At 31.1% G+C, this 20625-nt stretch overlaps 4 protein-coding genes across 4 annotated transcripts; 2 read left to right on the top strand and 2 right to left on the bottom strand.

The window, feature by feature from the left end:
- Positions 1-60: 60 nt before the first annotated feature.
- Positions 61-19136, bottom strand: LOC123676845 (muscle-specific protein 20-like). The gene is made up of 3 exons (XM_045613101.1): positions 19001-19136; positions 961-1172; positions 61-432 (listed from the first exon to the last, which is right to left on the bottom strand). Exons 1-3 carry the CDS (start codon positions 19028-19030, stop codon positions 120-122), a joined length of 555 nt encoding a protein of 184 aa, XP_045469057.1. The 5' UTR covers positions 19031-19136; the 3' UTR covers positions 61-119.
- Positions 1622-2958, bottom strand: LOC123676843 (cytochrome b5 domain-containing protein 1). Its single transcript, XM_045613099.1, has one exon. It carries the CDS (start codon positions 2890-2892, stop codon positions 2005-2007), a length of 888 nt encoding a protein of 295 aa, XP_045469055.1. The 5' UTR covers positions 2893-2958; the 3' UTR covers positions 1622-2004.
- Positions 4314-7541, top strand: LOC123676846 (myophilin). Its single transcript, XM_045613102.1, has 3 exons — positions 4314-4398; positions 6120-6407; positions 7052-7541. The coding sequence occupies exons 1-3, from the start codon at positions 4390-4392 to the stop codon at positions 7265-7267; spliced, it is 513 nt and encodes a 170-aa protein (XP_045469058.1). The 5' UTR covers positions 4314-4389; the 3' UTR covers positions 7268-7541.
- LOC123676844 lies at positions 11025-17922 on the top strand. The gene is made up of 5 exons (XM_045613100.1): positions 11025-11344; positions 13899-14047; positions 14830-15058; positions 17010-17159; positions 17213-17922. Exons 1-5 carry the CDS (start codon positions 11275-11277, stop codon positions 17392-17394), a joined length of 780 nt encoding a protein of 259 aa, XP_045469056.1. The 5' UTR covers positions 11025-11274; the 3' UTR covers positions 17395-17922.
- Positions 19137-20625: the final 1489 nt, after the last annotated feature.

The raw sequence follows: 20625 nt of genomic DNA, 5'->3' as shown, positions 1-20625 counted from the left end.
ATCTAATTGAATTGAAAATTGGAGATTTTTAGGCCTTTTGGATTAAATAAAAGTCTCGAATAATATTCAAAAAATAAATATTTCTTCATATAATAAATAATATTTTCAATACTAAAAACTTATTTGCCCAGAATGATTTTTCTTGAGGCTCCAAAGTTTTGACCAGCTTGAGTGGCACCCTTATTTGTTCCAGCTTGTAGTCCTATGATGCCTTCACTAGCTCTCAATGTTTGTTCTGAAAATTCTCTACGATTTTCTTCTGAAGGCTTTGGTCCTAAACATGGTCCTCTCCATTCTGGATGTTTGTAAGCAGTACGACCAATTGCAAATATCGTTGTAGTAACGAGAACAATATTTTTTTGATCCCATAGATCTGTTGTTTGGAATAGATCAACATCTGCTACTCCGTATTTCACGCAGGCTTTGTGAAATCTAAAACAAGTTTCAAATTCTTAAAAAAAAATCAGGTCATAATAAATTTTGTTTAACAAAATTTGTATTCATTATGAATCAATTATTCTATGTATTATCATCCTTTTTGATCTCAACATTCATCCAACGTTAGAGGAGGACCGGGGGTACAGCACCCCTCAGATTCTTGCTGACCCTCCCTGAAATATCGCATGAGAAAACAAATACAACATAAATTTAACGTAAACTAAATGGATCTAGAAATCTTGCCCCCCCTCCCATTCTTGAAAGCTGGCGTCGCCACTGGTTTTCGGGTTAAGACATTAATGGTTCCATAGCAATTTTATCTTTTTTAAAGAAATATTGTGCGTTGCTTATGCGAATTCAGAAACTAGTGATACAATATCAAAAGTTTAGGGTTTTCCGATAAGAGGCTTCATGTGTATAGCCCACTATCTGAACAGCTTTCACTTTTGAAGCTGTTAACTTTTGACAGTACTGTAGGAGGCTAATTTTAGGAGTGAAGTTGATTTAATACTATATACTTACTGGCTCAAATTATCCATCATTTTATAATCTCCTCCACTTGTATTGATTTTGGTGATGATTCCAGGTTGAAGTCTATTCATCAATTTGCAAAGAATTATTCCATCTCTAAGTGCTATTTCATAGGGGACACCTGGTGGAAACCTCTCACCAATTACGGTTTCAATCCAAGCTTGAGCTTCTTGTTCCTGTTGAGGATCACGCTTGCCGGCAACCTGAAAAGTTTGGTTTCCTTTATTTGAGGCAAAATCGCAATTTATTGAAATAATTCTTGAATAAATATTATCCCTGAAAGTATGAACCCGAGGATAGATACATCCAAAATTTTATAATTCTGAAACTATAACACATTCTCAATGATTTTATGTTGTTTAGTTTTTCAGAAACTATATTTTCACTAGAATTCACACGATTAGTGACTAGAATGACCAAACCTAGCTTCACAGACTTTGAAGTTGTTCTACAAAAAATGGTCATACCAAAACAATATTTATTTCGTAAATGGAATATAACTTCTGTTAATTTTTTTGAATTAATAAGAATATCAGACTGGATGAAAGAGTGCTGCTATCGAAAGTGAGTAGCGTTAGACCAGTTTCGTCTTTTTTGAGATTTCATCAGTACAACCCGAAAAAAATAGATGACAACCAAATGAAAACAGATCGTAGGTAGGTATGTATTTAATTGGCGTCCAGCATATTTATTTATCTTCGGTCGCTCTCTATTACAGCGTTTTTCAATATTTTTATTACATTTTTTAATTACTTTGTCGAAAATATAAGATGGAAGATTTGAGATGGTTAGTTTTTGAAAAGATTTTTTTTATATTCAGTGATAATTTTCGAAGATCAAATACCGAAGAATGCAAAAGTCAATTGATGGACATTGATTGTTTTTTTTTATCTACCTGATATTTGTTCGAAAAACATGTCAGGTAGATACCTATACATTTTGTGAAAAAGCTTCAAATTTCTTCAACATAATATATTCAGTTCTTCTTTTCAATTTCATAAATTGAAATTTCTTACATCTAAGTATGATATAATCTCAAACTCTTTGGTCTTCCGAGTTTTCTTGGAAACTCAATTGCTTGAAGTATTTCTCAAGATCTACATCTACTTCATGTTCTTCTTCTTCTTCTTCTATATCATCACACACACAAGGATCAATTGATTGAAACGTCGGAGTGAGAATCCTATATGGCACTCCATGACCTATTCCAGAAATCTTGTCATCTGATAAATCCTTGTAATAAGTGAACGATTCCTCTTCACCTTGAGAATACTTCAAATCGTCCTTATAGAACAAAAACACAACTGGGATGTAGAAATTTTGAGGCATACCAAACTCAGTAAATTTATCCCTATCATCCACTATACCATTTTCATCCATCGTTTTGTCCAAGTCGATTTCTTGATCGAAATATCTCCAAGCGTAGCTGTCGGGGTCTTTGTTGAAGATGGAGTAACGCTCCTGTATCCTTCTGAATGTATCTTCGCAGCATACATTTATCTGAACTTCATGAAATGTCAGCATGTTGATTATCTTCAAGGATCTCACGCGCTTTGTTAAAATACCAATTTGGTATTGGGGTCGATCCCACCATGGAGGACCATTGATGGCTCGCCATTGTGAGTCGGGAACTTGGCATTGAACGTCTGGAAACGCTCCATTTGGACAGTAGGGCGTTAACACGCCTGTTACTGGGTGGATTCTGTGACGGATGGCTCCAGTTTTTGCATCAAACCAATGGCTTAAGTCTTTTCCAGCTAGGGCAATTAGGGGTTTTACGCAAGCTTGACCTTCATACTGCTTGATTAACGGTGTTATGTCGAATACTTTGCCAAGGACTGATACCCAACAGTCTGTAGCTTTGTTGTGGACAACAACTTCGAATGGAGCTATGTACGGTAGTTTCTTTTTCTCTAGGTTCATAGTTTCAAAAAAATTCTAATTTGTATTAAAACTGTCATATTAAAAAATGACAGTTTTTAGGGAAAGTGATGGTGGAATCTATGAATCATATGTTTACAGAAAATCTTATCAGAATATTGTTTATCTACTATTTTTGAAGGGTGACTTTACCATTTCGTCATGATCTCTGTAATTTTGAGCAGCAAATTGTCCCAAACGATCCGTTTTCAAATTCAAAAGAGGACATTTCCAGGGTAAGTTCGAATTACGAATGCAACTCTCGAAGAAAACTACCTAGAAACTTAAATGTTTCAGGATAGATTCAAAGCTCGAATGATCCGTTGAAGTGTTGATCGCCTAACCAGAATCTGAGAAAATTCAAGAAGCATATCGAATGAAAATACTCAACATTTCTGTGACAATAGATCCTCCCAAGTTGAAATTTTGTGAGCAGATGAATAATTATGGTTTTAAGTAAAATTTCTTGTTGATCGTCTTGAAAACGATACAAAACTGGCAGAATATCGGGAAAAAAACTTATTTTTTTCTTATTTATTTATTGACCCCCTCAGAAACACCATCAAGATAGTAATTACATGTGAAATACAGAAAAGAAAAAGTAAAACAACAGAGAAGAGGAAAAAACTGAAACAAAACGATATAAAAGATCAGAAACTTAATCTATAGCTCAGCCTTTATCTTTTGGAGATCAGTACCTACCTATTGAACAAATCTATTCGAACCTCATTATAAAATTACTATCCTTCTTTTGTTGGAAGTATTATATCATAATCTGTAGATCTACACTAAAAATTGTCTTATCATTATAATATTTCAAAGACAACACGTGACGAGCGATCAAAGCTGAGTCACGTAAGTGAATCAGGAGGGGTTAATTTTTTTGTTAACGTTTCCAAACATTCTTTATTGCAAAAATAAACCAAAACTTGATGACATAAAGTTATTGAATTGGAATCATAAATTATTACAAGTTCCATGAATACAATATTCTCCACAAAAAATTTTAACTCATTTTTTTTTTAATATTTAAATGTTTTTTCATTTGGATTTGAGAACCAACAACTTTCAGTCCAACGCAGCTTTCAGAAATATATTATAAGTTATTTTTTCATATAAGGTGAGATAATCATCTGTGATAACATAGGAAATACTCGAAGTGATAAAATTCCCAAAAGACTTTTTTCAAAAGTTGCGATCAACTACCGAAACCTTCGATAACGTATCCAATTCACTCTTACTTTTTGTTTACGGAAATCAAAGGAGAAATTTCCAATCAATCAATCCGGAAGTAATAAATAATAACATCAGTAGCTTTTTGCTGCAGAAGAACGAACATAAAATTAACTAATTGACGAAATAGCAGAAAATATGAATGATGTTAAAAAACATATGTGTTCCGCCTACGCATGAAACTTACGAATAAAGTCTATCATCTCGAAACAGACGCCTCAGTTAAACTCATTCCGACGCCAAAGATAAACTACCGACGCTCTAATCATGTCTGGCGTAAGTACAATTTGTACAATTTCTGTTCAAACTTTTAGTAATGACATTAAGCAAATAAAATGAAAAAATGTATAATCGAAATCACAATATATCCTTCTTTCTCCTACTAATGTTAAAAATTCAATTAGAAATTTATATGTTTACTACTTAATCTTATTTTGTTTGACAAATGTTCTACATTAACTTTTTTCTCATTTGTTAACCACGAATATATGATGTTGTGTGTCTATTCTTCAGTAGAATTCTATTAATTCACACACATTTCATCAAATCCATTTATTTATTCAAATTGCTATTGTGAAAGTGATCCTTATTTCAATTCTTTTGATGGGATAATTGTTAAATTCTCAATTTACCAATGAATTGAAGAAATATCGAGGTTGTTTTCTAAAAAATCTCAAAGCACTTGTTTCGAAAATTTTCCTTCGATGATGTCTTCTCTCTAGAAATCATTATCGTTACCTACTTGATGAAGGTGTAATTTTTGTTTGTTTTTGGAATCAATCATATCACAACCTCTTAATGAGAAATCTTTCCATATAAATATCCATATTATAAAGATTCAATGAGAAAAATAAAAATATGATCGCCTCTAAGAGTATACAAGATTGAGTATTTCAATTAATGCTCAACATTTAAATGCTTAATCTTTTCATTTATATTTTCCATTGATATTTGAAAATTTTCAGTATAAGCTTCCTAAGATATGATTATATCCTGAACTTGAATACATTTGTGTGCATATAACTGGCATGTTTATGATTCAGGTGCTACCTATTTGCTCTGTAAAAATACTCTTTTCATAATCCAACACCTGTAGGTCGAAAAGTATCAAAATAACCCACTTCATTTGCCAAAACTTGCATTACTAATTGCCTGTCTAAATATAATTTTTTTGTAATTCTTCAACATCGGCGAATTAATCGAAAGATGCCCAAGGAAATTAAGAATACATTCTGGTCAGAGATACAGCATCCAAAGCTTATTTTCTCTGCGGTATTTTCGGAGATGATTCCCTTGCATTTACTTTGAGTTTATGGGTTTTAAAATTAGTTATCTGGAGTAAACGCCTGCATTTGATGTGTGGGATCTAAAAATAATTATTACTTGGAAGTTATACGTTTTTCTATTCACAAAATTTCGAAAAATAGTGGTGTTTGTTCAGATCGATCGATTGTAAATTTCGATACTTGAATCCATTATTTTTTGGAGGTGTTTCTTTGAAACGAGCAGTTTCAATGAACATAAAATCGGATAATTTTTTGTGGTAACATAAAATTTTTACGGACTATAATAAAACAAAAGCTTTAAGCATTATTTCATTTCATGAATTTCGTGAGATAATAACATCAACTATAAAGACGACTGAAATTTGGCTTGAGCTGGTTCTTATAAAAACGAATATAGAGGAATAATTATTGAGATCGCGAAAATATTTCGAAAAAATTTTCAATTTCATTGATTATGTATATCATCGAGTCTTTTGAGAATAGGGAAGTCGCATAATAGAGTGTTAATAGAATTGCTTCAATTTCTGATGACGAGCCAACTGATCAATGAATCCTCAATTTGATACACTTGTTAACCTGTTCCCATCACTCGAATTGGGCGCCAAATATAATATAATTAATCACTTCAAACAACACTTAATTGTTATAAATTCACTTGATAAAGTGGCTCGTTGAATGTTCTTATGTGTTCAACATGAATAATCTCAACAGAAAAGAGACAAACAGCTGGAATCTGAGGTTTTGAACTGGATTTTCGAGGTTCTTGGGGAACCTGTACCAAAAGGGGAATTCGAAGATATTTTGAAAGATGGCGTTGTTCTATGTAATCTAATCAACAAGCTGGCTCCAGGTTCCGTGAAAAAAATCCAATCCAAAGGAACGAATTTCCAGTTGATGGAAAACATTCAACGGTTCCAAGCTGCTATCAAAGCTTATGGTTTGCCCCAGGAAGAAATATTCCAGACTGCAGATTTGTTCGAGAGGAGAAATATTTCACAGGTAAGTCATAGAATAATTTTTTCAACGTATTTTGAAATTTTTAATATTGATTTCTCTAATCAGGATCAGAAACTGAATAGTTTCATATCTCTTATGAAAACAATGGTTGAAAGAAAGAGTATCAAAATTTCTATCATTAAAGAAAACAGCAAACCTCAAATATCGAGAAGATAACTAATCAAATTTGAGATTGCGACCCTCAGTGGATTTTTCGTCGTGGTACTTTAAAATTGTCCACAGAGGACTGAGACTTGAATGTCAAAATAATCCGCAACACCTCGTATACTCGAAAACCGAGAGGAAAATCGAAGAACAAGAACTATAAATTCTTGTTGAATTAATATAAAAAATTCATGAAATTTGGTACAATATCAGTTTGGGAATTATAGTTAGGTGGGTACTAGTTATTGAAATTTATTCTCCTAAGAATATTTTGTATTGAAAAAATTGGCCTATCGTCATCTGAATTTTTCAATTGAAAATAACCTGTAGGCCTGTAGGTACACACAAAAATAAAATTTAATTGAAATTTTAAATTCTGAAAGTAAAAAAAATTATCCTTGAAAATAAAAAAATGAGAATTCACCAAGAGCCTAAAATATCAAATAGATTGTTTCTGGTATTTTAATCTATTATTTTTCTAGGTTGCACTCTCGCTATTCGCCTTAGGCCGTATTACACAAAAGCATCCTGAATGGAATGGACCCACATTAGGGCCCAAAATGGCTGAGAAAAATGAGAGGCATTTCACAGATGAACAACTTAGAGCTCATGAAGGAGAACTGAACCTCCAAATGGGATTTAATAAAGGAGCATCACAATCTGGTCTGGGCTCCTTTGGCAATACAAGGCACATGTAGATAATTGAAATATTTCAAAAAATATTATTTTTATATATCTTCAACTGAAGTCTTGCACATTTGAAGTAACAAATAATTTTCAATGCTTCATTTCTAGTTTAAGCTTACATGTTGGAAATTGTGTTCTTACAGAAATATTGCAAAAAAGTATTATTTTTATAGTGTTAGTCTATTATACGCAAGCTACAAATGTTATTTTTGAGATTCACAGTAAGACATGTTGTAGACCTCAGAAAATGTTGAATCTTAAAGAATAAAGTATTTTAGGATAAAATGTGGGGTTTCGACATTCACCCACAATATGTTTTGGCAGTGGTCCTCATATATCAAAGATTGATGGTTTTTCTAATTTACAAGTTAAAAATCTTTCATCAAACAAACAAATTTTACGAGAATTTTCTGGTTGGAAGCCAGAAACGGAACTTAATGTTTCCGTAAATATATTGAAGAGGAAACGGAATATGAATACTGATCTAGCAGAAAACTTAGACCAAATTGAATTATTAGATCTCAATGTTCAGATTCTGAATGATCTATATCGATTCATACAACTGAATAGTTTTATATATCTTGAAATGAGTACCTACTTCGCAATATTATAAATCATTGAACTTATTATTTGCGAACTTTCATTTTTTATATCACTTCGTCTATTCTATCTTGTTAGAAATTTTATTTTTATTTTTCTACCTAACTGCGGAAATTGAATAAGGATTCATTATATCTCCTTATTTGTCTTTCGAAATTTATTCAGGATAAATTAAATATTAATTCGATATGTTCTGAGAGAATTGAGGATTACTTCCCTAATTTTGAATAGTACATAGGTATATAATTGGCTTTTTCGATTTCATAGTAGAATGTAATTCGACAAAGGAAGTGCCTTGCGTTTGCGAAAAAATATTTTCTGGAGATAATAGTCTTACAAGCCCGAAATTAATTTAGGTTTGAGTGTTGATTTTTTAGTAACGAGAGTCGAGGAAATATAATGCAGTACTCATTTGCAAAGAATTCCAATTCCTATCAATAAACATTTTCAATAAAACAATGACACACTATGAATGATTGCTTACAGTGTTCAGATTCTGAATGATCTATAATCTATATCGATTAATACAACTCCATTCAACTGCTACTCATTTACGATTGGGTCATATCGTTCTTTCATGAATTAATCAACGAAGTAGAACAAAATAGGTAGAAATTCAGCAATTATATAACTTCCATCGCATGCATCTGAATTTTATTCGATTATGATCCAAATGTCGAAAGAAGTTATGCAGGAAATGAATGAAAAAAAAATGGTAAATAGGGCAAAAATGACCATTAACAAATCATAAGTGTTTATCATAATTATCACTGCGAGGTCATTGTGAAAAACGTTTTGGCGAATTTGTCGAAATAGGTACCTACTCTGGTTTATATCACTCACACAGTTTTGAATTGCGATTGATACCATAACAAGAGAAGAGCGGAAAAGAGAACCTATTAGGAACACATTTTTTTTATATTTTATATGATAATTAATCTTCCACAATATTTTGATATCTTGATCGTGATATTGTGATCAGAAAATTTTTGAATAAATTTTTATTTTTCTAGTAACTATTCCTCTCAATAATTATTAACCTTTAAAATAGGAAAAAATTTACATAGGTAGGTACCTACTTCCATTGAATTTTCCATGACTTACATTGCAGATATAGTGTTGAAAAAATATCCGAATGGAAAAATATGTGTGAAATTCATTGATTCGATAAGAAATAATTGGGATTGTTCGAGAAAAAGTTTTTTGAACTTCTGAGTTATAAAAAATTGAAATTGGAAAATTCAAATATTGGAAGAAATTCATAAAATATGGCACCCTTCACAAAACTTATGAATTTTAGAATTCAAACACAAATTTAAGAGAATGATTTATTAGTTGTTTTCTTCATACATCACCAATATAAAATTTCGAAATTTGCATTGAATATTATTGTATTACACCTAAACAGTCGTTAGAAGAAGAGAGATTCTTCGACTTGTAGGAATGAGATCTCGAGCTAATATAATGGGACACTAATAAATTGTGGTATAGCCACTAAAATCTATACAATACCTATTCAATGCAAATGATTATTATTTTTTTCGAGAAAAACTGAGCGTTTACGATATTATGATTCTACACATTTCAAAACATAATTTCAGAAATTAGATTAATGTAGGTACACTCTTTCACTTATGATTATATTCTTTCATAATAAAAAGCACAGCCGAGGTAAGCCAAAATTCACAAAAAACTAGGCAATGCACCAATTTTAGTTCTAGTGCTTTATGGAAATGCGTATAGGAGGTATAGGTAGGTACTCATAATTTATTACAGATTGAAGAATCAGAATCTAAATTGATTAATTTCTGAAAAAGTATTTCATATCTATAACGTTATTTATATCAATATAAATCTCCGTGTGTATCACTCATTTTGAAAATTTCATTCAAATTTTATTTTCACAATAGCTATTATAGATCATAATTCATTAACTTCCTGAGACGTGTGGAGGAGTTTTAAAGCTTTACGCTTGAGTGTTTTGGTTCTTTGCCCGTGATATTTATTCATTAAGTTTATTTTTTATTTTTGGAATCTAGGTCAGGTCATACCTACTGGAGAAAATATTCTTAAAAGTAAGGCAAATCGTATATTAGAACTTCCATAGCTTATTAATATAATTTTTTCGCCTACATTGCTGTCGAATTTTTTCTTGCTCATAACATATCTATTTCGAATAATAATGACAAAACATAATAAGCATGTCTTTTTTAATAGCTCGTTACCCGCACCATCAAATGCTATATAATTTCATCAGCATATAAATATTTTTCGATTATTGCACGGGGAATGGTCTCAAACGATAAGGTGCAACTCATTTATAACGAATCCGTCCTCAAATATATTTCTGGCTGCCCATCTCACGAAAGGAGATGCCTAGAAATTGTAAAATCGATTAAAGGTTCCGTGAATATGGCAGTTCGAAATTTCTTCTAATTTCAGAACATACAGCGTTAAGATTTCGGATGAAGATATAAAATAACACAAATTGTGCAGAATTTGGAGCTTATTATAACCGTAGAAAATGAAAGAAGAATATTGAAAAAAATTCCTGCTAAATTCCAAGCTGAGTACATAATCAGAATATGGAAAATTCAAGATTGGAAAAAATTGCTATTATTTTTATTATTATTTTGGGATTAACAAGTATGATCTAACACACAAATTTTCATGCCGTCTAAATAAAACAACCAACAGTAATGACACTATTTCTCCTTACTTATTGTTGTAGTACCCAGAAATAAAGATATATTCTATTCTATAGTAAATCACATCTCATAAATGAAGAGGTATACAGTTCTTTGGTCTCCAAGGGCGAAATACACGCACGAATTAACGAGAGCTCAAAATTCCTGACTCCAAATCGATGCTCATTTCGAATTTTGATTCATAATTACCTACTTATTTTAGTCTTAAACCACATTTTCGATCAAAATAATATTCATCAATGAATCGGCCTCGAGCTTAACAGGAAGGAAGTTGATAATTAAATTTGTTACGAATTCTATACAAAATTCGAAAAAAGCTGTAATCTACAAGCAGACGAAAAAGTTCTTTAGAATTCAACATCTTTTACAACAAGTATCGCAACTCTTACAAAGCAGGTTGAATTTTATCTTAATCTCATTTTTCAATTTTCGTTGAAAACATTCGATCAAAACCAATTCATTTATTAATTAATTATTTGTACTACTCGACGGTGGAAGTGACTCCTAAGGCGAAGACGACAACAACGGTCAATGAAGATGCTGATATATTACCTAATTTCGTCTGCAAGTATTTCACCTAGTGATATATAAACTGCTAACCGAGATATTCAGATACACAACAATTATGTAATACCGCATGCAACCAGAAAAGTATACAAGTGAAAGTAACCCAAGACACTACCACAATACAGCTTGAGCGGTTCAGTAAGATGTTTCTCACCACCCTATTAGTTTGTTTTTTCTCGGACATTGCATTTGGAGATTATTATAAAGTTCAACGTAAGTATAGAATTTTTTTTCTAATTTTTTCTTTAGTTTTTTCATCAAATATCATTTTTTTTTCTCAATTTTCAAAAACGAACTTTTGAACTGAAATTATTAAAGCCAAAACATTTTTGAATTTTTTCGGTGATTTCACATTGAGTGTATTCAATCAATTCACTACATGTTAAGGCCACTCAACGAGTTATTTTTGAGTTGAACTTGAAGATTTTTATTATCTATTATCATGACTTCATAATTCGATATGGACAAATTCTTCGGTTGAAAGAAGAATTTAACTATTTATACAGCAATTTTCTTTTTTTCACCTTATCTACTGGTTGCTTATGTTTCGATGAAGGAATTTAATTAAGATCAGCTATTGAACATATCAGGTACTGATTTTGTTAATATTTAATTCTGTCTAAATATTGATCTTAGGAAGTGATGAAATATTGTTTATATTTACAACAAAATAGTGCCAAATTGCATTGACGTTTTAACTGTTTTAATTCTGCAGTTCAAGGAATGTTAACATAAACAAACTAGAACTAATCTTAACAAGAATTTTTTGGAGAGAGAGGCTGATATCGATTTTTTTTTCGCAAATTTCGGTGACCTCTTTTATCTTTCATTAGACAATAGAATACCTTTGTATGAAGTTTTCAAAATTCTACCGTGACATTAATAATATCCAATCAATAGCGAAATTTGTAATTGATGGTTAACTTAATTGTATATTTGAGTTGTACCTAATTGGTATGACTAATTAAAGCCTATAGTGAATAAACATTGTTTACCTTTTCGTTCGAAGATTTTTGGAATTAACAACCTTCGCGTTACTTCTATTTCTACAACAAAAAATAGGTTGACATGAAGTAACTCTACCGGTTTTTTCAAGAGAAAGCATTCGATGGGTAAATATAAAATATACGCTGGTTTCCAAACTTGTGTAAATATAGGTAGGCATTATGTACCATATTTCGAAAATGTCAAATGTAGACGAGAAACTATTGCAGTAATTCCAAATGAATATTATTACATCGAGATAATATGTTGAAATCTACTGTGAGAATTCTCAGTTGAAAACATTGCAAAATCGACAGAAAAATTAGATTACGAACCGTATTTGGTGAAACATTGGTTCAATCGAGGCTAACGCACAAGAATTCTTCCTAGTTGAGTTGGTAGTTTTGGATCGGAATATATTCTTGAAAATTATGTACGTACTAATTAGAGTTTCACTTCACTTATGCAAACCTCTTTTCTGATTCTGATATACAGGCTGAGGTTTGAAGTTGTATCTACATTAAAATTAACGATGAATTCCTCCCTTTTTTTATTTACTACCTTTCCAGATTAGGCTCAGGTAAAATCAATCTTAGTGTGAACTTTACTAACTAAGAGATATATTCTTCAATAATAATTAGCATAAAGAAAGCAATTAGAGATAATCCAAAGTCACTATTAGAATACCACAATTTTGAAGGTATTTAAAGATGAATTTTCACTGATTTTTAATTGAAATCAGTGAAAAATTCAACGAATTGCACCTTAATTATATATCCAACCCCTGAACAAGGAAATCCCGTGAACACAGCAATGTTTCCTCGCTCTGTAAAAATGGTATATTAAAAAAGGGTTTCATATGATGAAAGGAAGCTCCAGTTAGGTATATGTAATGTAAAACTTTATGGAATGGAATGGAATGGAATTATTGGTTGGGGCGGCGTGAATGATAATCATTTGGAGAACTTAAATGTAATGCAAAGATGGATACTTAGAATTATTTACGGTAAACCACTCATGTTCTCCAACGATAGTTTGTACAGGGAGTCCGGGATGCTTGATATAAGACAACTCTTCTGTCTCAGTATGCTAATAAATATGAAAAAGTCGAAAATTACTTCCGATCCAGTTGACCACTGTTATAACACCAGAAATAGATCAAGCTCCTTAAACATACCCCGTTGTGAAAAGAATATAGGACAGCGCTGCTGTAACTACCTTGCTCCGAAAGTTTTCAATCAGCTACCCTCGTACATAAAGAAACTCAACAGTTTAAGTTTGTTCAGAAAGATGTCAAGGAAGTGGATAGTATCTATCGGAAGATCAGGATTGATTGCTCTGATCAGCCAAAGGCTGTTCTAGGTGGAACTACAGGAAGCAGAAATATTTCTCGTTTTGTTGTGTATTTTGAGTTTGTTCGTTCACTTGTCAATAAAGGATAGTTAAATCTAGGTTGATTATATCGCGTACAAGCAATAGCTTTCGTAGCTAAAGCTTCTGTGATTAACACTTTATTCACTCCTTTATTTGTTATAATACATGATTTTATTATTATGTGAGCATTTATGTTCTCCACTCATGTTTTGTATTTTCTTACTGTGTATATATGTTGTAATGTAGTCAGTGAAATTATTACTTGAAAACTAAAAGAGCTAAAGCAGGAATTTATTATATACCGCATTAATCCTCAATTTGTAATTTGTCCAAAAATTAAAAAGTTGATATTCGATTCAAAGTTTTTTGTTCATATGAAAATACCACCATTAATGAAAATATTTTCTAGCCGATTTCGTTAAAACATGTCTGAAGGACGACCCAGGATTCATCAATTGTTCTACTCATGCTGTACAAATTTTATTCAACAAGATACCAGAAGGTTTGCCAGAAATCGGATTACCTCCTTTAGACCCCTTACATTTAGATGAACTCAAAGTAAGTTTTTCATGCCATTATTCTCTAAGTTTAAAAAAAGTTATCACATCGATCTCCCTGTTACTTTCAACCATATCCAAAATTTCCACAGTTGGAATTTTGTAGAATCCGAATCCAAAGCTTCACTCGGAAATTGAATTATTCAGTCATTTTGAAGTAATCGCATTGATAACGTTTGTTTGATAATCAAATTGATAGATATTATTGATTGACAATTAAATTATTTTTTATTGTTTATAAGCAGTGCTGGCAAGTCGATATCTCAGGAAGTAATATCAATGTATCAGAAACAATAACAATCCAATGGGAAAGACAAGTAAAGTAGGTAAATGCCCTGCCTCTACAAAACTTTCAACAAGCATACGTGTACTTCCCTGTCCTCAAAATGATGTTGGAATAAAATTATTTAAATGACCGCATCTACTATCTGTAGTTAACTGATGGGATCTCATATATTACTATTTTACTCGAATTGGATATTGAATATCAATAACTATTGTTGCCAACACTGTATATACGACATACTTCCAATATTTCGGAATTGTGCACTAATATTCGTAGGATGAAACCCCTTCAACAAGTTGGAATATTCTTTTGAATAATAAGTATTGAGCTGTTGTGTGAAATACATATGAAGTAGGAATTTTCATTCGATTTGGAACACATTCTGAAACGTCAATTTAAAAAATTGTGGAGATTGATTTTTTCAAGAACTTTATTCCTAATTTTCATTTTCGAGATTCATTCATCTAAATTTAAATAATTATTTTCTGCTTTTACAGATCTTGCAGGGTGGTGGTGGACCTGTGACAGTTAATGCATCTCTCACAAATGTGACAATAAGAGGATTTGGAAAAACGAAGATTCTATATAACAGCGTGGACCCAAAGACATATGATTTCTTAACAAAACTGCATTTGGATAGACTGAGATTGGAAGGTGACTACAAACTACTTGGACGTATTCTTGTTATTCCTTTGAGAGGTAAAGGAAACTGCTGGTTTGATGCAAGTAAGTACAAACTAAATAAATCCAGAAAGGTGTATATTTCAAGACCACTGAGATCCAAAAAAACCTATCAAACCTTTCATAAACATATACATTGAAGTACATATATCCATCAACAATCACCTTATAAATGTATTTTCGAGCAAGAATTCCCTTATCTTGAAAAACTTTCCGAGGAAACTTAAAACATTTATGTCTACTTGATATTTGCATATTGATGAATACTTAGCAGCTTTTTTCGATTAATTCTGATTGCACAGAAATCTCAGTTGATGAAACCTTTAATGCCCATTGCTTCAATATTATAATTAACTTTACACAATTAAATAATTACAAGATGTTTGTTACGTAACTAATTTCGTATGCTTTTCTGGGAATTTATCGATTTCGTCGATCTTTTTATTGCAATTTCTGATCCGTAAAATGAAGATTCGAAGAAACGCGAGAAACCTTATAATGAACAATCATCAGTTCAATCATTTTGCATAATTATTTCACATATCCATTTATTCCATGGAAAATATTCCATTCGCAGAATATTTCACACATTTATTGTGGCATCTCTTCAGTTTCTACTTAACCAACTATAACATATTTTATTTCCAAATAAATCCTTGGAATATTTTGAGAAAATAAACTGAAACATTAACCTAAACAATTTAAGTTTGTAATTTGAAGAATCCAAAAAATCGATAAAATCGGAGAATCAATTTCAAAAAATTGTTTCTCGAAAAACTGACATTTACTTATGAAATTAAAAAAAATAGTGTAACGGTAATAATACTGAATGAAATATTTTGAAAGCAATGTCTTAAGTCTAATATAGTATCGGAGTTATTGTGTCTGAAAATTTCATTCGAATTATGGAATCCCATAGTTTGATATTTATCATGTTTTTTCGTATGACATAATTTTCGATTTTTTATGGAGTATAATTCCTTGAAAAACACTTATTCATCTGAAAAATTCTTTTTCCATATCCAAGATAATCTATATCTATTTTGTTGGGTATTTCAAACTACAATCAACAAGTTCATTCGGTCAATTGAAATTTTGTGAAATCCGCCTTTATTATTTCTTCAAACTTATTCATAGTTCAAACGTAAAATACTTTCTCTAATTCTGTGGTTATTCCGTTCATTCTTCCACATCTTGTAGAACAAAATCGTGCGAGAATATATCAGAAACGCACAGTTTTCATGGTTATATTTTATTATTATATGTTGGTACTCCGAACATTCCGCCACGGCTTTATCTGTCAATTCATCAATTTGCCTTGATGAAATCAGTTCTGCCAACCAACATTTTTCAATGCAAAAATCACTAAATGATATTTATGGAAATATTTCATTGATTTCAATAAAAATGCAATGAATTAGAGAAAATAATGTATAATACTCGTACAGAAGGCTCATTCTACCACTCGTTCTTTCAAAAACTCGGCACTTCGTGGCTCGTTTTTGAATTTTGAACTCGTGGAAGAATATGAATGCCTTCTGCACTTGTATTATAAATAACTATAATAGAAGATTTCGATTCAAAGTAACAGGAGATGAGTTTTATGTGCTTGATGTTCACAAACACAGAATACAGTAATTTCTTGTCCTCTATCAAGATTGATTAACAGTAACCTACTTTTACGATGCTCCATTTGAGCTGAGATTTATTGCTGTATATTTTTGGATTTTCGGTTTAGTTTTGATATGTTCGTGTATTTATAAATATGTTTGAATGAATGAGATTTTTATTTTTGTCACATCAAAACAAATTGTATTGTCATAAATCACGTAAATCGAATTTCAATACGTCTATATACAAAGGAGAGAGAAATATTCCTAAACTACTTATTTCATTATTATTCAATTTTTTTAGATTTTTTGAAACTGGCATCTAATGCTATGTATCCAATTGAAGAATTGAATTGGACAGAAATTAATTATGTCACTTTTTTTAGAAAATATATCGATAGTAGCCAAAAGTGATGTCACGTTGATTAAAAAAGGTGGTTTCACCTTTTACAACATAACTGGAATCCACGTAAAATTCGATATTGGAGGCTTGAAATTCCACATGGGTAATTTGTTTGATGGTATCAAGGCTTTAGGTAAGCTTCGAATAAACAATTGGATTTTTTATAACCAATTAATCGTTTTTCAGAGGAATCAACTAATACTTATTTGAACGCTAATTGGAGACCAGTAGCAGATTCCCTAAATCCAATTTTGACAAAAACAATAGAGGACATCATGATAGGAATATTGAAAACAGTTTTCGATAATCTACCAGCCGACTTTTTCTTAGGGGATATTGGTGAAGATTTGGACAGCAACATTTCGTAGTTTCAGCTCGAATTATTATGACGAAAGCTGTTAAATTCAGCAATATTATGCATCTTTTTGATCGAGCGTTTCTGAGTTATTTCAGAAGTTGGTTGCACTTAAATTTAACTCGACTAGTTATTTGGATCTCATGCCTAATTAGACTTGCATTCCGATGTTATTATTTGGCGTTTTGAATTTCAGCCGAATATTGGAAGTTTCAAGATTTACTTGAGAAAATTATGAAATTCAAATTGAGCTTTAAGATTTCATCACAATCACAAATATTATTTTTAAGGAATAGACGAAATGTAGATATTGTATATATAAGACCTAAATGATATAGGTAAGGGAACAATTTTATGATAGAACAGAAGTGATAGGGTACAAAAAACTATGTACATTTACAAATGTATATCATATTTACTTTCACTTGAATTGAATTTCCAAAAAGTTACAGAATATTCAAATAATTCGAATTTTAAAAAATTAACTAATTTTTCAGTTGGTTTTACAACCAAAACACAAAATAAAAATAAAATAAAATAGTTTCTAAATAAGTTGAGTTTCAATTAATCAATCAATATCTGAATCATCCCATCCATAGTCTTCAAAATAATATATGCCTGGTGTTCGAAAATTGCTGAAAAACATTAATTATATATCAGAGAACTTCATTTGTAGAGTTCGCATCAGCCGAATGTCAAACATATTCACGTTATTAAAACTTGAATTGATGTACCCTCTATTGAAATTTATAAATTATTTATATTTATGCATTGTGAATGTTGTCCTCAAACTTAATTTCAAGGAAAGTGTTGAAGAAATATCCTCATCCATGATTCATTTATCGAGACTAGCCATTTTTATACCTTTTTAACAAAGTACTTTATTGTGATTTGTGGAGAAAAGTTCTGAGCTATATCAAAATCAAACCAATTAATTATTTCGATGGATAATTACACAAAAATATATAACTTGAACCATTCCAGGAAAAAAATTAAATGCCGCTGAAAATTACACAGATTATGTATTGGAATATATATAGAATTCAAATATTGAAAAAAAAAGGTTACCTTACAATATATTTTTATCATATAAACTTTTTCTGGATAGAATTACAGTTGATCGATTCAACCAATAAACATCTACTCAATATAATAAAATTTAATTAATTCAATTTGAGTTATATTTCTAAAATTTCCAGAAATTTGTTTTACACTTCTTGTTCATACTAAACAGAAGTCTGAAATTTCAACTGAATGATAATTTTACTTTAAAAATGAGGTAAAAGAAATAAACACAGACAAACTATCCAGAAAAGAGTAAATGAATTATCTTGGCATCATAAATAGATTGCTGATATTTAAAAATTCGAAATTCCACATTTCATCTGCATGGATACACAAGAAAAATTCGATTTGACAATATTGTACTGGCTGTGTTCCAAATCCATATTCACGAAAAACAGCAAAGTGATGACACTTTCCAAAAATACTTCAACAATCATACATAAACAATTTTCAATTTAATTAGTAACTTGATGAGGAGAATGCAGGATATAAAATAAAAAAGATCACGAATATAAGACAGATAAATAAAGTACCAAACAAAAGCTAACACTGACCTGCCAAAGAGGACGAGAAGGACCGGGCATTTTTGAAAAAAGGGTTAAGTTAATTAGTTCACACTCAACAATGCTGAAGGTTCAGAGTAATACTAGTGGATTTTCCCGTGAAAAGCGTTTTTATAGTGTTCCATTTTCAGTGGCGGCTCGTCCAACGCCTACGCTGGGCCCCATATCGAACACAAATCTGGATGACTCACCTCTTACCTACCTTGTTATGACGTTTTATTTTTGTTGTGATTTCAGTCATTCCCAGAGTGATCCTGATTCAATTGGGAACATTCGCGAAGGATAATATTCTCTCACCATGACAATGACCTAGAATTTGAAGGTACAGAAATAGGCCCTATAAATTGAAACGTGTCGGCTTTGAGTCATTTTTTGATTATTTTAACTTTTTTAATGGTCTGTGGGATCGAGTTGAGAAATTGAAAATGCTCGAAATTCTCTCTCTGAAATCTATTCTGGGAAAGCAACATTTGTTTGTATTTCGGCAAGATGTTCGGGATAATAACCAGAGTACACATGATCATCAGCGATATGGATATTCAAAATGGGTACATTCCTATTTGAGACGGAATCGGATGAAAAACAATCCTAAATGAAGAGAAAAAGTGTTCTGACAAATGATCACAAAGGTATTCTTCAAATTCTTTATGTCGACAAGTTGGTACAATTGTCCTATACATAGAATCACACGAATATTCAGCAACATTTAAATTGTAAGTATTCCCATTTGAATTTTCGCTCCATTTTCTCAGTTCATCTGTGTATTTTGAATTTTGACAATTCATAAAGAAATCGAACCAATAAGGAATTGTTTCGTGTGTCAATGAGCTGAAAATATTAAATTTATAAAAACACGTTGAATCAACTTCAAGAAAATAAGAGCGTTTGAATGCGCTTCCAAATTCAGCAGAAGCCGAAAAGAACATATCTACAAAGATCAAAAGCGAAGGTACGGTTGATATTTCATTCTTTGAATATTGCGGCGTTGAACACTAATAATTCTTACCAGAAGACTACACAGTAAGGAAAGGAAGATATAATTTTAGTATTAGCATGTGGCGTTAAATAGAACAAATCCAACGAGAAAAACCATCAGATACACTTAATGGTAATAACATCAATTTATTGTTGAGATCACACATTTTAAAATTACTTTCAAAAATATCCCAAAAAAAAATGAATATGAAATAAGTTCTTAACTGCAAGGTTACAAAATATAATCCTCAAAAAACTTTTCTTTATTCATAACCAACCACCAAATAGGAATGGCTGAAACAGTTCAATATTCAACAAAATACCCAACCTCAGTTTTCTGGTATATGTACCTGATTCTGATTGTATCATAAATTGGAGGTAGAAGAGAATATGAGAAATTTTTTTTTGGATCATTTAAAGAAAAAAAATACAGGGTGTTTCAATCCTAATTTTCTGTGAATTTTTATTTTAATACTATTTATTTTCGCTAGAGATTATGTAAATAAGTACTAAAACCAATAATTAATTTATTCATCACAGCTCACAAATAGTTTGATTTTTTTTTTCGAAATCGGTTGCAGATGCGACAAAACTATAAGAAACCGAAAAGTGTAGTACTGGACCAAAGTTCCTTTTCACTA

The sequence above is a fragment of the Harmonia axyridis genome, chromosome 3 (genome assembly GCF_914767665.1).
Source record: "Harmonia axyridis chromosome 3, icHarAxyr1.1, whole genome shotgun sequence".
Taxonomy (NCBI): domain Eukaryota; kingdom Metazoa; phylum Arthropoda; class Insecta; order Coleoptera; family Coccinellidae; genus Harmonia; species Harmonia axyridis.
This window is presented reverse-complemented; position numbering and strand designations above follow the sequence as displayed.